The sequence below is a fragment of the Mus caroli genome, unplaced genomic scaffold, assembly GCF_978045245.1.
Source record: "Mus caroli unplaced genomic scaffold, Mus_caroli_1 scaffold_6, whole genome shotgun sequence".
Classification (NCBI taxonomy): domain Eukaryota; kingdom Metazoa; phylum Chordata; class Mammalia; order Rodentia; family Muridae; genus Mus; species Mus caroli.
Genome location: NW_028227261.1, coordinates 16,543,727 through 16,558,107, shown reverse-complemented (window position 1 = coordinate 16,558,107; position 14,381 = coordinate 16,543,727). Strand labels below are relative to the sequence as shown.

General features: G+C 45.1%; 1 protein-coding gene across 2 annotated transcripts in view; it reads left to right on the top strand.

Moving 5' to 3' along the window:
• Positions 1-14,381, top strand: part of Fbxo42 (F-box protein 42) — a 57,052-nt gene that overhangs the window by 20,365 nt on the left and 22,306 nt on the right. For both annotated transcript variants that reach the window (XM_021160835.2, XM_029476341.2), the window contains 3 exons: positions 126-392; positions 3,840-3,956; positions 12,796-12,930. In XM_021160835.2, the coding sequence (XP_021016494.1) occupies positions 143-392; positions 3,840-3,956; positions 12,796-12,930 (502 nt within the window). In that variant the 5' untranslated portion in view covers positions 126-142. The remainder of the gene's footprint in view (positions 1-125; positions 393-3,839; positions 3,957-12,795; positions 12,931-14,381) is intronic.

Here is a 14,381-nt window from a genome sequence, read left to right as displayed (position 1 = left end):
TCCGACTGGTTACGGGGAAGTGCTGGCAGCTTCATGCTGTGGGAAGGAGACCGTGAGCAGCTCAAGTGCTCATTGCTCCTGTGCTTCTGAGAGCTGTGCACTGATGTTTACTTCTTACCCACTAGAGCTTCGAGTGTGTGTCATGGCCAGCTCCTCGGACAGTGAAGATGACAGTTTCATGGCCGTGGACCAAGAAGAAACTGCAGTGGAAGGGACAATGGAGCAAGATGAGGACCCGCAGCCGGTGTTGGAGGCTGAGGAGACAAGACATAACAGGTCCATGTGTGAGCTGCCGGAAGAGGTTTTGGAGTATATCCTGTCCTTCCTCTCGCCGTACCAGGAGCACAAGACTGCAGCTCTGGTCTGCAAACAGTGGTATCGGCTTATCAAAGGTACACTTGTTTTAAAGAGGGTGTGTGTGTGTGTCCGTCCGTCCATCTGTCTGTCTGTCTCCATGTATGTGTATGTTACATGTATGCAGGTGCCTGTGAAGGCCAGGTGAAGGCGTCAGATTCACTGAGTTACAGGGTCTAGGAGCCACCCGTGTGAGAGCTGGGCTTGAACTCAGTCTTCTGGAAGAACAGCAAGAGCGCTTAACCACAGAGGCCCGGCTATGTCCATTATGGTTTTGTTTTGTTTTTTAAAGATTTATTTATTATTATATCTAAGTACACTGTAGCTGTCTTCAGATGCACCAGAAGAGGGAGTCAGATCTCATTGCGGGTGGTTGTGAGCCACCATGTGGTTGCTGGGATTTGAACTCAGGACCTTCGGAAGAGCAGTCAGAGCTCTTAACCGCTGAGCTATCTCTCCAGCCCTCTATGTCCATTTTTATTGAGCAATTTAATTTTAGACTTCTCTCTTCTTTCTTTTCTTCCTTAAAGACATTGTGTTTATAAAATTTGAATTCAGTATTAGATAAATTGACACATTTTTCTTCCTGTCTTGGTTAAGTTTATGAACAGCTAGTATACTAATGTAGTATTTCATGTATATGAATGTTTGTCTGCACATATATCCATGCTGCACGTACAATGCCTGGTGCTTGTGGAGGTCAGAAGAGAGCATTAGATCTCTAGAACTGGAGTTACAGTGACAGTTGTAGGCCTGGCATGTGTGTCTGTTATCTGTGTCTGTATATATGTGTGTTTTGTATGTACTTGTGTGTCTGTGTATATGTGTGTGTGTTGTATGTACCTGTGTGTATATGTACATGTGTGTCTGTGTATATGTGTGTTGTATGTACTTGTGTGTCTGTGTGTGTGTTGTATGTACCTGTTAGTGTGTGCACCAGAGGCTGACTTGTAGTGTCTTTCCTCAGCTGCTCATGACCTTCATTTTTTCTTTAAAGATTTCTTTATTTATTATTAAATGTAAGTACACTGTAGCTGTCTTCAGACACACCAGAAGAGGGTGTCGGTTCTCATTACGGGTGGTTGTGAGCCACCATGTGGTTGCTGGGATTTGAACTCAGGACCTTCAGCAGAGCAGCCCACTGAGCCATCTCACCAGCCCGACCTTCATTTTTTTAAATAATTTTTTCTGAAGCAGAAGTGGGGATAATGGAGATATTCTTATATATTCTTAAACATAAAGGAAAGAGAGAGAGGTGTGTTTGAGAGATAGGTTTACATAATTCATGGTTTTAATTCCAGCCCTCCAGAGGCAGAGGTAGACAGATCTGTGAGTTCAAGGCCAATCTGGTCTATAGAGTGAGTTCTAAGACAGCCAGGAGTATACAGAGAAACCCTGTCTCAAAAAAATAAAAATAAATAAAAATAAAATAAAAGCAAAAGCAAATGAAGTGTGCCTTTAGTGAAATTATTCATTAGGATGGATAGTTTAGAAAAAGTAGATTGTTCTAGAAGCATGATTAAACAAACAAAAACCCACAAAAACCCCACAGTTTCTTTATATAGCTCTGGAAGTCCTGGAACTTGCTTTATAGGCCATGCTGGTCTCAAAATCAGAGATCCATTTGCCTCTGTCTCCTGGGTGCTGGGATTAAAAACACGCAACTACCATGCCTAGTGAGTATTTACATTTTTGTTTGCTTGTTTGTTTTTTGTTTTTCCAGACAGGGTTTCTCTGTGCAATCCTGGCTGTCCTGGAACTCACTCTGTAGACCAGGCTGGCCTCGAACTCAGAAATCTGCCTGCCTCTGCCTCCCCAGTGCTGGGATTAAAGGCGTGCGCCACCACTGCCCGGTGAGTATTTACTTTTTGAAATCCACTATATATGCATATGTGCTTTGTATATAGCCTGGGCTGGACTTGAACTCATGACCCTACATGTCAGTTCTCGGAGATCAGGAGTTGTAGCCTAATGCTCTTATTTTTAGAGGAATTTTAGGTTCACCGCCAATAGTGGTAGGCATGGGATTTGCCATCTACCTGTGCCCTACACAGAAACAGCCTCCTTCCTTGACAGCACTGCCCACCATAGTGGTGCCTTGTTGCGGCAGGTGAACCTGCACATCACGAGCACCCAGAGAGCATCCTTTATCTTAGGGTTCAGTCTCAGTGGTGTCCACACTACAGATGTACACAAGTATACACTGATGTGTACTAACACCTATGTTCATTTATCTTCTTATGAGACAGGGGCTCAACATGCTTGCTTGCCTGGCCACAGCTCACACTGTTCCACCTGCCTCTGCCCTTCTAAATGCAGGGGTTAAAAATGGGGACCACAGTTCCTGGAAAGCTCTTAACTTAAAAAAGATGTTTATTAATTGTGTGTGTGTGTGCTTGCCTTCAGTGTATGTATATGCACCACATATATGGAGGTGCCTGTGGAGGCCAGAAGACAGCATTGGATCCTCTGGAACTGGAATTAGAGAGGGTTTTAAGCCACCCCACAGAAACAGAACCTGGGTCCTCTGGAAGAGCAGCCAGTGCTCTAACCATTGAACCATCACTCCAGTCTACCCAAGCGCTTAACTTTTAAGAGTCAGTTCTTGGACATATATTCAACATCTCACAATCTATTATGTAATAAACTACTTATATGATCTCACTTAACTGGAGAATTCCTGATCGTTATGATCTAACTGCAGCTGCTTTTTAAGCAGCTGTTATGCTGTAGACACTGCTTCATCATATTCTTTCACAGAGCTAAGTTACTTCTCACCCTGTGCTTTGTAGTAAATGCTACAAAGAGTTGTCTTCATTGCCTCATGGTAGCCAGGAGGATAAGGATTATCACCTGAGCTGAGTCAGTAACCTCACACACACCTCTCAACTTCCTCTGGCTTGATAAAGTGCAGTCCGTCCTTCCTCCCTTCCTTTCTTCCCTTTTTAAAGATTTATTTATTTATTTTATATCTGAGTACATTATAGCTGTCTTCAGACACAGCACAAGATGGCATCCGATCCTATTACAGATGGTTGTGAGCCACCATGTGGTTGTTGGGAACTGAACTCAGGACCTTTGGAAGAGCAGTCAGTGCTCTTAACCACTGAGCCATCTCTCCAGTCCAAAATGCCGTTCTTTCAATTTTGACATTCCTTGATTCTGTTTCCTTTCTTTGAACAAAAATGAGAAATTTGGACTTCCTCCAAAATATACAAGTGAGAAAGCAGTTAAAAGATACAATTTTGCCGGGTGGTGGTGGCCCACGCCTTTAATCCCAGCACTTGGGAGGCAGAGGCAGGTGGATTTCTGAGTTCGAGGCCAACCTGGTCTACAGAGTGAGTTCCAGGACAGCCAGAGCTGCACAGAGAAACCCTGTCTCGAAAAACCAAAAAAAAAAAAAAAAAAAAAAAGGATACAATTGTAATGATTTTCCCTCTGATGTTACTATCTAAGCTGAGGGCTTTGGTTTTTCTCACCTTTAGGTGTGGCCCACCAGTGTTACCATGGCTTCATGAAGGCTGTCCAGGAAGGAAACATTCAGTGGGAGAGCCGGACTTACCCTTATCCCGGAACCCCTATCACTCAGCGCTTCTCCCACAGTGAGTATCCACACTGCCTGTGCTGTGTCTCTAGAACTTTCTTGGAGACAGGCGTTTCGTCTGGCTTATAAATGAAGACTGTAAAATGAGGGTTTCTAACAGAATTAGGAAGAAGCGAATGTAGACACGTGGTGAGGACTGATGTATAACAGTGATAGAGTGCTTGCCCAGGAAGGCCAAGGCTCAGTCCTGACCCCTGGCAGATAAGGTGCTAGGGCTTGTTAATGGTATATTGTGCTTTTTTATTTGACTCTGCTCCTGCTTCAGACTCCTAAAGGTGATGGCTTTGGGCGTGTGCCACCATACCAGCTAGAGTGGACTTTGGTTGGAAGGCGCATGCATTGGCTACCCATGCCATCAGAAAGCGACCTCAAAACTTATCAGCTTAAACAGTATTTCTTACCCGCTCTTGAAGGTGGGGGATTTGGAGATGGCCCTGATTTCTGGTTTAGAAATGTCTCCTAGAGTTGCTACCTCTGTCATCCAGAGGCCTACGTTTTTTATTCATGGACTTCTTGATAGAACCAGTCACACTGTCAGCCGCTTAGTGTAGAGCTGGGAGGGTGTCTGAGAGTAGTCTTCATAATCCCCAAAGTGAGTGCATCTCTTCCTTTCTGTTCTCTTGGTCACAGAGATCAACAGGAGTTGTAAACACTGCAGATGAGGCTCCTTCAGTGCCACCTACCCCAGGTCTCTTGCTATACTTACCTGGAGATGGTCAGAAGTAGCCATGACTTGTTTATTGCATTGGGGTTGGATGAAAGTAGACCAAGGAGACAGATGAAGTGTCCCACGCAGCTCCTGGGGAGCTGCCCGTTCACTCGTGCTGCTCAGGAGGGGACACCTGCGAGTCTTCTATGGGACTTGGTGAAATCAGATCTGAGTGTGTGACAGTGAAGGACACTGGGCTTACAAGAGCAGTTGAGGGCTGGCGAGGTGGCTCAGCAGGTGGAAGGACTTGCTGCCATGCTGCTGTCACCTGAGTTCCATCTCTAGGACCCACTTGGAGGAGGAGAACCAACTCCTGCTGGTTGTCTGTTAACTGTGAGTTGTCCTCTGACCTCCATTCACTGTGGCTTATGGCTCCTCCTCCAGGGAATCAATCAATAAATGGAATAGGAAAAAGAGGCTAATGGAGTGGTGCTGCCTTGCCCGTGCTGGAACTCCAGCAGTTTACCCTGTGCTGCTGAGCTGTGCTGCTGAGCCGGGAGAGCCAGCCACTGCCAGCTCAGTGCGAGAGGAGTCTGCCGTGGGGGTGGGGCCGAAACAAAAAGTGTGTACCATTGTCATCATGCTGTTAGGGAAAGAGTTCTGGAAAGGTCTCAGCTGTTTTGAAGTTTGCAGATGGAGATTCAGAATGGCTGGGCTAGGTGACGTTCTCTCGCAGGAGCCATATTTGACTCAGTGTGTGTTACTACTACAGATAGTAGGAAAGATGCTGACAGGGTTTCCCAAGACTATTGGCTTGGGTTTTTGGAAGTCAGAGCCTGTTCCTAAGGACAAGCCTTTTACCACTGAGCAATGTCCTGGTCCTAAAAGTGTCCTGCAGTGAGGAGAGTGAGTCTGCCTGTGTCAGCCAGCTTCCTGTAAGCAGAGCAGCACACTGGAGGCGGTCAGTGTGTGAAGGGAACACTCTTACTTCAAGCTACACCCTCAGCCTGTCCCTGTGCACCTCGGTGAGGGCAGGAGGCTCATCATGCTGTTTGAAACCCAGGAAGGAGTCATAGGTAGTTTTGTTAAAAAAAAAAAGGTTTTATATCATTGCTTTCTTCTGGTTCTGACTAGCAAACTACAGAGGACTGCTATAGAAAAACGGGCAATTTGGAACATAGATTAAAAATCAAGAATTCACCGGGCAGTGGTGGCACACGCCTTTAATCCCAGCACTTGGGAGGCAAAGGCAGGCAGATTTCTGAGTTCAAGGTCAGCCAGGTCTACACAGAGAAACCCTGTCTCGGAAAACCAAAAAATAAATAAGTAAATAGATAAATAAATAAGATGACTTGGTGGTTAAAAGCACTGACTGCTCTTCCAGGGGTCTTGAGTTTAATTCCCAGCAACTACATGGTGACTCACAACCATCTGTAATGGAATCAGATGCCCTCTTCTGGTGTTTCTGAAGACAGCAACAGTGTACTCACATATATTAAATAAATAAATAAATTTTAAAAATAAAATAAAAAATAAGAATTCGAGGGCTGGTGAGATGGCTTAACAGGTAAGGGTGCTTGCAACCAAGGCTGACAGCCAAAGTTTGATCCCCAGAGCCCTCATGGTAGATGGAGAGAACTGTCCTCTCACCTCCACACATGTACGTTGGCATGTGTATTCCTACACACATGCACAGAATGGATGGATGCATCGATGGGAGGGATGGATGGGGAGAAGGAAGGATGGATGAAATTTGTTATTGTTAGTTTTGGAGACAGGGTTTCTCTGGGTAGCCCTGGCTATTCTGGGACTTGCTTTGTAGACCAGGCTGGCCTCAAACTCCAAGATCTGCCTGCCTCTACCTCCCAAGTGCTAGAATTAAAGGTGTGTATGCCACCACTGGCTAGCTGATAAATGGAATTTTAAAATTAAAAGAAAACTAAAGGATTTAATTTCCCCCTTGGTTCCTTCCTTTCTCTATTCTGTATCTATTTTTGATCCATCAGTTTTCTTTCTTATCCCTACTTCATGTTGGTTCAAGATCTGCATTTTTAATTCTTCACTTATGTTACCATGGAGATACTGGATGTTCATACTCATTTAACTAAAAGTGGAGCACAGCCCCCACCCCCAACCGTTTCCCTTCCTTAATTTAGTGAATGTCTCCATCATCTTAAATACACGGTGTCTAGGTATTGGATTCATTCTCAGTTCTTGCCCTCAGGATACAAAGCTGGATGTGTTAGTGTATCTCTGTACTTCGTAGAGCACGGAGGGTCAGTTCAAGGAGCCCTGACTGCATAGTGAGTTTGAGCTCAGCCTGGGCTACCTGAGATTCTGTGTAAAACAAAACAAAAACTCAGTTCCTGTTGTGCCTCAGACCTTTTCTGTTTCCCTTTCTCAGTTGTTACACCTCAGCCACATCTCAGTGCATCCCTCTCTTTTCCCCCTTGTGGGGCACAAGTATGAATCGAGTCCTGCCCCTCTCCCTTCTGAGTGTCCTCTTTCGTCTCTCCACCTCAAGCTGCATTGAACTAAAGCTAGACCCTCCTTCCTACAACAACAGAAAAAGCCACATTGTTCACACACTGCCCTGACCTCCCCGCTGTGGAGACTACACTCTGCTCTTCTCTGAACACGGGCACCTTCCTCACAGTCTCTGTTAAGAAGCTTTGTCAGCCAACAGCAAAGATCTTTACATCTGGGAATCAAGTTCCTTGGGCTTCTTACCCAGTTTCTTTATTTGTAAAGTGTATGTGGCAAATTGTTTATGAAGTATGGTTGAGAAAAAATCATAATGTCTCCTCCAGTGCTTGTCCCTTGAGGACAGGTCCCACATAGTAGATATCCTTGGACTTAGCACCTAGTTGTAGTTCATGGCTAGTTCTAGAGTGACTATGCCTTTCCAATGAGAAATCACTCCACACACTTGGAGATTAATAAAGGAACAAGCTCTTTAAAGAATGTTGGGCTGTGGCTAATGCCCAGAGGAACCAGCCTCATATAGAAGATCTTCTAGCTTATATGCATCTTACTTAGACTTACGCATTTCACATACTCTGTCATCCTTGCATCTCCTTCTGGTGCTAGCCCCTCTCCCCCAGCCCCATTTACACTTTGAACAATTTAGACAGAGTCAGAAGTTCAAGTCTAGCCACTTAGGCAGATGGGACTTCTACTCAGCAAAGATACTGGCAGAATTGTTTTAGTACACCAGTGTTACTCTTTTTCAAATAGTTGTTATTTATCTGACAGAATTATGCTTTTCTCAAGAAGAGAACTAAGGGTGCCAGGACTTTACATTGTCTGTGACCCTGTGACAGGCCTGGCCAGCAGACCATACATCTTTTGAGTAGAGGCAGCTCCCTTAGTTAAGTACTGGTTTGTGTCTTGATGTCTCCAAAGCAGATCTACTAGTGAATCCTTCAATTCTATTTGAGTATCTCCTCCATCAGTATTAACAGATTTTAATAATTGTCAAGATTTGCTTAAACAGCAACAAAGATGGTTTATCAGGGAAAGGTACCTACCAACAAGCCTAAAAGCCAGAGTTCAATTACTAGGACCCACACAGCAGAGAGCACCAACTCCTGAACGTTATCAACTTCCACATATGTGCCATGATTCGCACACACACACACACACACACACACACCTCTGGAAAAAAACAAAACAAAACTTAAAAAGCCATAGGCATAATACATATATGTCAAGCACAATGTCTTTCCTATGTTAAAAGCCGGGCACAGAAAAGGCAGGTGAAGTTTCACTTGCTGAATGTCTGCTGCAAGCCTAATCTTGACAGCCTTGGTAAATGGCGGATACTCTTGTCAGACTACTATAGCCAATTCCCAACATTGTAAGCCTTGAAGTGTTTAGGCTTCTCATACAGTCAGGTAGTTCCACACACTGCTGATCTGGCTCCTGCGGGAGCCTGCATGCCCAGGCTGGATTCTGAGTTATGTAATTACAGGCCTTATCAAATATGTTCCAGCTTGTAGCTGGGAGACACATGACAGCATCGTTTCTTCCAGCATGGGATAAATGCCTTAGGGCCTTTCCCTGGTGACAGTAGGGAGTTTAGCATCTGAACGTCTGAACGTTAAAGGGTGCAGCTCACCCAGGGACATTTGGGGACTGTTCAGACACTGTAGACATCCAGATTCCTGAAAATCTTGCACCTAAGACCACTATTGTGGTCTGTGGAGAGCTGTTGGCTTTGCCTGGATAGTGTTGCTAACTTGAGATAAGTGTCTTTGTTATAGTTGTTCGTGTACAAGTTTGGGAATTGAACAGGTGGGACACACAGGCTCTACAATCTTAGCGCAGTATTCACACTGCTGTGAGCTCTGACTGCTGCGACGTTCCAGAGCTCTGCATGTTCTGGAAGGAAAACCTACTTGGGTGGAGACCTTGAGAAAACAGCAAGGTTGGGAAGGACTGAGACCTGCTCACTGTCCTCATCGTGTGGGGCGTTCCTGCTGCTGTCACCACACAGTCTCATCCAAGCGGGCAGTAAGCAGAGTGAATGGGGTGCTTGCTAGACTGTTGGCATTCCTACTTTCTTTCTGAATTTTGAGATAGAGTCGTGCTATGTAGCCTCGGCTGGCCTGGAATTCATTCTTTGGGCTGTGTTGTCCTTGAGCTTTTTGACTAAGTGTGCTCCCCGTCCAGTAGTGTGATGTGCTCTCATTCTGTTAGATCTGAGTTCTAAACACTGTGTTCCAGGTTGATGCCTTTTGTCTTCCAGCTTCACTGGTCACTGAGACTCAGCTCTGTCACTCATGTTTCAGTACCTTACTGTCGGCCCTGTTTCCTGCTTCAGAAACCTTTGTTTGTTCAGAGAAAAGCAGGAAAGTGCAGCCTGCACTATTTTAGTATAGGATTAAAATACATGTGAAGGACCTCATGGGGCCCAACTGTCTGGGTTTTCAGTCCAAAAAGAGGAGAAGAATGTTTGCTATCTCTTTGAAAAATAAAGGCACTCTGCTCTTTTGATACATGAGGGAAGCTGCTACTAAGAGTCTGTGTAGACGAAGGGGACATAAGCTGGACTTTACAATCCTATAAGGAGATCAGGGACTTGCAGCATCATTTATTTAACACACTGCCGTGCGGTTCCTGGGAGTCATCGGGCCTGACAGCAAGCACCTTTGCCCCACTGAGCTGGCCTGGACTCACTTTTCCAGGTGCCAATGAGCTGTAATGAACAGCAGTTACACTTCAGACGCTCTAGAGGACTGTCAGTCAGGTAGTTCCTCTCAGTGGCTCTGTTACTGGAGTTATTTGTCCATTCCAAGTCTTCGGATACCCGTCTCCTCCTAGTGCTCAGGAGGTCGCCACAAGCTCAAGGCAAGCTGTAGAGTGAGACCAAGATAACCTTGGAGCTGCTGAGTGTCCCTAATGGAAGTGGAGGTGTTGCACTGGGAATTATCCTCCTTCCTCTCAAGCCTTTAACTTAACCGTTTGTTATTTGTAGTTCTTAACAAATGTGAGCAATGGAATTTTAGTAGACTCTACTTTTTACTCTATTTATTTATATTTTATTTTGAGATAGGAGCTCACAGCGTGAGCTGGAACTTGCTTTGTAGAACATGCTAGACTCTACTTTTAAAATAGACTGACTTCCTTCCTTCCTTCCTTCCTTTCTTTCTTTCTTTCTTTCTTTCTTTCTTTCTTTCTTTCTTTCTTTCTTTCTTTCTTTCTTTCTTCAGAAAAGATGGATGGATTGATTGATTATATATAAGTACACTGTAGCTGTCTTCAGACACTCCAGAGGAGGGCATCAGATTTCCTTATGGATGGTTGTGAGCCACCATGTGGTTGCTGGGATTTGAACTCAGGACCTTTGGAAGAGTAGCCAGTGCTCTTACCCGCTGAGCCATCTCTCCAGCCCTCTAAAAAGACTTTCTTGTTGTGAAGACAAAGTAACTCATTTAGTGTAGATTCAAAATTATTATTACAAGATTTTAAATTATTTTTATTTTGTATGTATGGCGTTTACCTGCATGTGTGTCTTTGCATCGTGTGCACTCAGTGCCCTCGGATGCCAGAAGAGGTTATCAAATGCTTGGAACTGGAGTTACAGATGTTATGAACCAACCCTCCGTGTGGGTGCTAGGAATTGAACCGTAGTCCTCTGGAAGAACACCCGGTGCTTTTAAGTATTCTTTTTTTTTTAATGTAGAGTGCTCTGCTGCATGTATACCTGCATGTCAGAAGAGGGCATCAGATCCCTTTATAGATGGTTGTAAGCCACTGTGTGGTTGCTAAGAATTGAACTCGTGACCTCTGGAAGAACCGCCAGTGCTCTTAATTGCTGATCCATTTCACCAGCTTCAGAAGGGTTAGTATTTAAAGGCTGGCTGGACATGGTGGTGCACACTTTTAATCTCAGCATTTAGTAGGCAGAGGCAGGAAACTGTCTGTGAGATGTGGGCCAGCCTGGTCTATGTACAGAGTTCCAGGACAACTGTGGCTACATAGATTCTGTCTACAAATAAGCAACTGCCCCCCCCCCCAAAAAAAAACAACAACCCAGAACACTTAAAGCTCCTGTGTCACTGGAGTGGGTGCTGGGCAATCGTGAGAGCCAGTGTGTCATATTGCCACATTTTTGTGGTCAATGCAGTGGCAGCCATGTGGTCATTTGCTCCTTCACTGGGATTACTGGGGCACTAATGAAGCACATGGCTTTATTCAGCTGGTTTCTGACATGGCCTGGGTAACGAGCTTGCTTAGAGGCCTGACAGCTGGCCGAATGAGAGAAACGGGCACCTCACAGAGCCGGTGCACACCACCACTGTAACTAACCATGACAGCAAATGCGGGCTTTGAACAGCTCCCTCTCTTTGAACTTGAGGCATCGCAATTGCAAAGAGACCTTAACATAGTGTGGAACAAGACTAAACTGCAGCCAAGTACAGGCATCTCAGGATAATGGATTCTTTATTCTTTCATGTGATAACAACTATTGGGTTTATGTGAGAAAGGAGAGATAACTCCCCGCTACCTCCACCCCCGCCTGTGCGCATGATGTGGACACATGGAAGCTTGCTCGGTCTCTTTCTGGAGTTCAGGTGGTAAGGTGAGGCTGCAGGGCTTGTGTTCATCTTGTCCTAGGGACAGCAACTGGATGGGCCACAGGGAGGTACCAGGGCAGGGCTCAGCTTTTCTGCCTCTCAGCTGAACAGGATTAGGTCTTTCTTGGTTCCTTGGGGATGCTCTTACGATGAGCCTGGCATCAGCTAACTGTGCCTCTTCTGTGGCCTTGGTACTCTTCAGGGTCTTTACTATCCTGATTTAGCCTGTACCAACCAGCATGCCTAGGGGCTCATTAGCTTCTTGCTTCTTCCTTCAATTGCTTTGGGCCTGAACTGCTGTTTCCTTTGCTGTACTTCATAAAACCCATCTTGATTTAGGCACAGTGGTGTTCACTGCACTGGTTAAAATCGTTTTCACACTTGATGTTGTTGTGCTTCAATATAAAGATTTGTGCTTTAGGTTACATTTAGAAATACAAAGCTCAGAGAAAAGTCCTTGGAGGACAGAGGAAGGACTTTTGTGGATGCTGGCTTGCTTTGCCCTAGGGCACAGGATGTATTTAGATTAGGCGACTGAAAGGTGCTTCACTCTGAATGCCACCGTCTGAATGCGAGTTGCTCTTCCTGGAATTATGCCGTCTCCCTCTGTGATGTCATTGTTGGTGTGCTTAATGCTCAGACATAGAATGTTTAGGGCATGGAAAAATGGCTTGTCTGTTAGAGAACGCTGTTTGCTCTTCTGCAAGATTGAGTTCCTGGCATTTTTATGGCAGCTAATAATTGTCTGACTCCAGTTCCAGGGGAGTTTTAACATCTTCTGGCCTCCATGAGCACTGTACATACATAATACACATGACATACATACAAGAAAGACCCATACATATAAAATAAAAATAAATGTTTAGAATTTTTTAGATAATAAAAGAGAAATGCTCACAGCTTTTCGCTGGGCTTTTTTGCAGTGATAATAAGACACTGGTCAGGCTGACGAGACGCTGCTAGGGAGAGAACTTCGGTGCCTGGTTCAGAGTTGTTGAATGTGAGGAATAACCGAGGGTTTTTTTAAAGAGTTGTGGTTAAATGTTAAGGATATCTGAAAATGAAGGTACAGTCACTTGTTTGTTGTGTTTCTCTGCCCCCTGTAGGTGCGTGCTATTATGATGCCAATCAGTCTATGTATGTCTTTGGAGGCTGTACCCAGAGCAGTTGCAATGCTGCCTTCAATGACCTCTGGAGGCTAGACCTAAATAGCAAAGAGTGGATTCGACCATTGGCATCAGGTAAGTGAAGGACTGCTGACCTCTGGCTTCTCACAAAGGACATATGTTTCCAGTGTCCCACGCTCTTTGTCACATCTGCTGTGTAAATGCCTAGGGTCATATGCTCATCTAAATCTTTGCAGTAAAAATAAAATTATAGCTGGTGCACATCTTTCACCCCAGCACTTGGGAGGCAGAGACAGATGGTTCTCTGTGAGTTCAAGGTCAGCCTGGTCTGCATAGGAAGTTCTAGGGCTGCCAGGGCTATATAAACAAACAAACAAACAAGCAAAGTTTGTGTTTTGTTGTCGATATTCTGTTGGTACCTGTCCAGCATCACTGGCACTGTGTGAATCCATGGTGTGGTTTTCTCACACACAGGTGTGATTTGTGTTTGGAATGAAGTTGAAGAACAGAACAGAGTCGTGAGAACCATAGTTGACTGACAGGAGCTATTGTCCCAGGGCTGAGGTCTCTGAATAACAGTTGTTCTTGCCAGCTTAGCTAGTCGGGGAGTGTATGGGACGTGCCTCTGCTGGTTACCCAGGAGTGTGGGAAGATTTCATAGTAGGTGCATTCCTAGCCAGTCCCAGGATGGCAGAATTACGCTGGAAAACAGATTTCCTTTTCTCCTTTTGATTTAATCTTTCCTTAAAAAGACAACAACAAAAAAACAGTTGTTTTTGCACTCCTGAGACTGTCCGGTCAATTTGAAGTGTCAGTCATAAGACTGGAGGTGCTGGTGCCATGGAGAAGTTGGGCCCCTGGGGTATGAGATGCTCTGCTAGATTGATTGGCAGACTTTCCCCTAACACCCTTCATTCGGCTTTTCGAGGATGGAACTGAGTCTTGGCACTAAGGAGATTTGGGTTCCTTGGGCTCTTGTCATTTACATAGACCTTGCCTTGCTAGTTGGCTTAGGTTGGGTCCTCTTGGCCTTTTAGGAAGGGCACTGGTGAGGAGGCAGGAGCTTCGCTTCTGCCATGATCTCAGTTCCCAGTGACTGTGACTTAGAAGTGTGGACTGCATGATCCCGTCTTAAAGTCTGGGAAAGCCAGTCATGCTCCCTGTGTTTACAGAAGCACTGCTGTGAGGCTGTGGCCAGAGGCTTAGATCCTCTCCCAGAGAAGCAGCTGGAGCAGGAGTGTGCACACAGGGCTATTGGAGCACGGGGGTGGGGGTGGGGTGGGTTGTACAGGGCTATATAAAAGTCGGAAGTATGGCTAAATGCTATTCTTTTAGGGCTTAGGATTTTATGCTTAGTGAGAACTCCTTTTCTAGTCCCTTTGTTCCTTATTACATGTAATGGATTATTGATTAATAAGTGTTTGAAGCCACAAGTTCTTTTAAAAAACTAACATTTATTTATGTGTTTTGCCTATGTGCATGGGTGTGAACCATGTGCATGTATGGGTGTGAACAGTGGGAGTTGAACCCCAGTCTGTAAGAGCAACAGGTGCTGTTAACTGCGG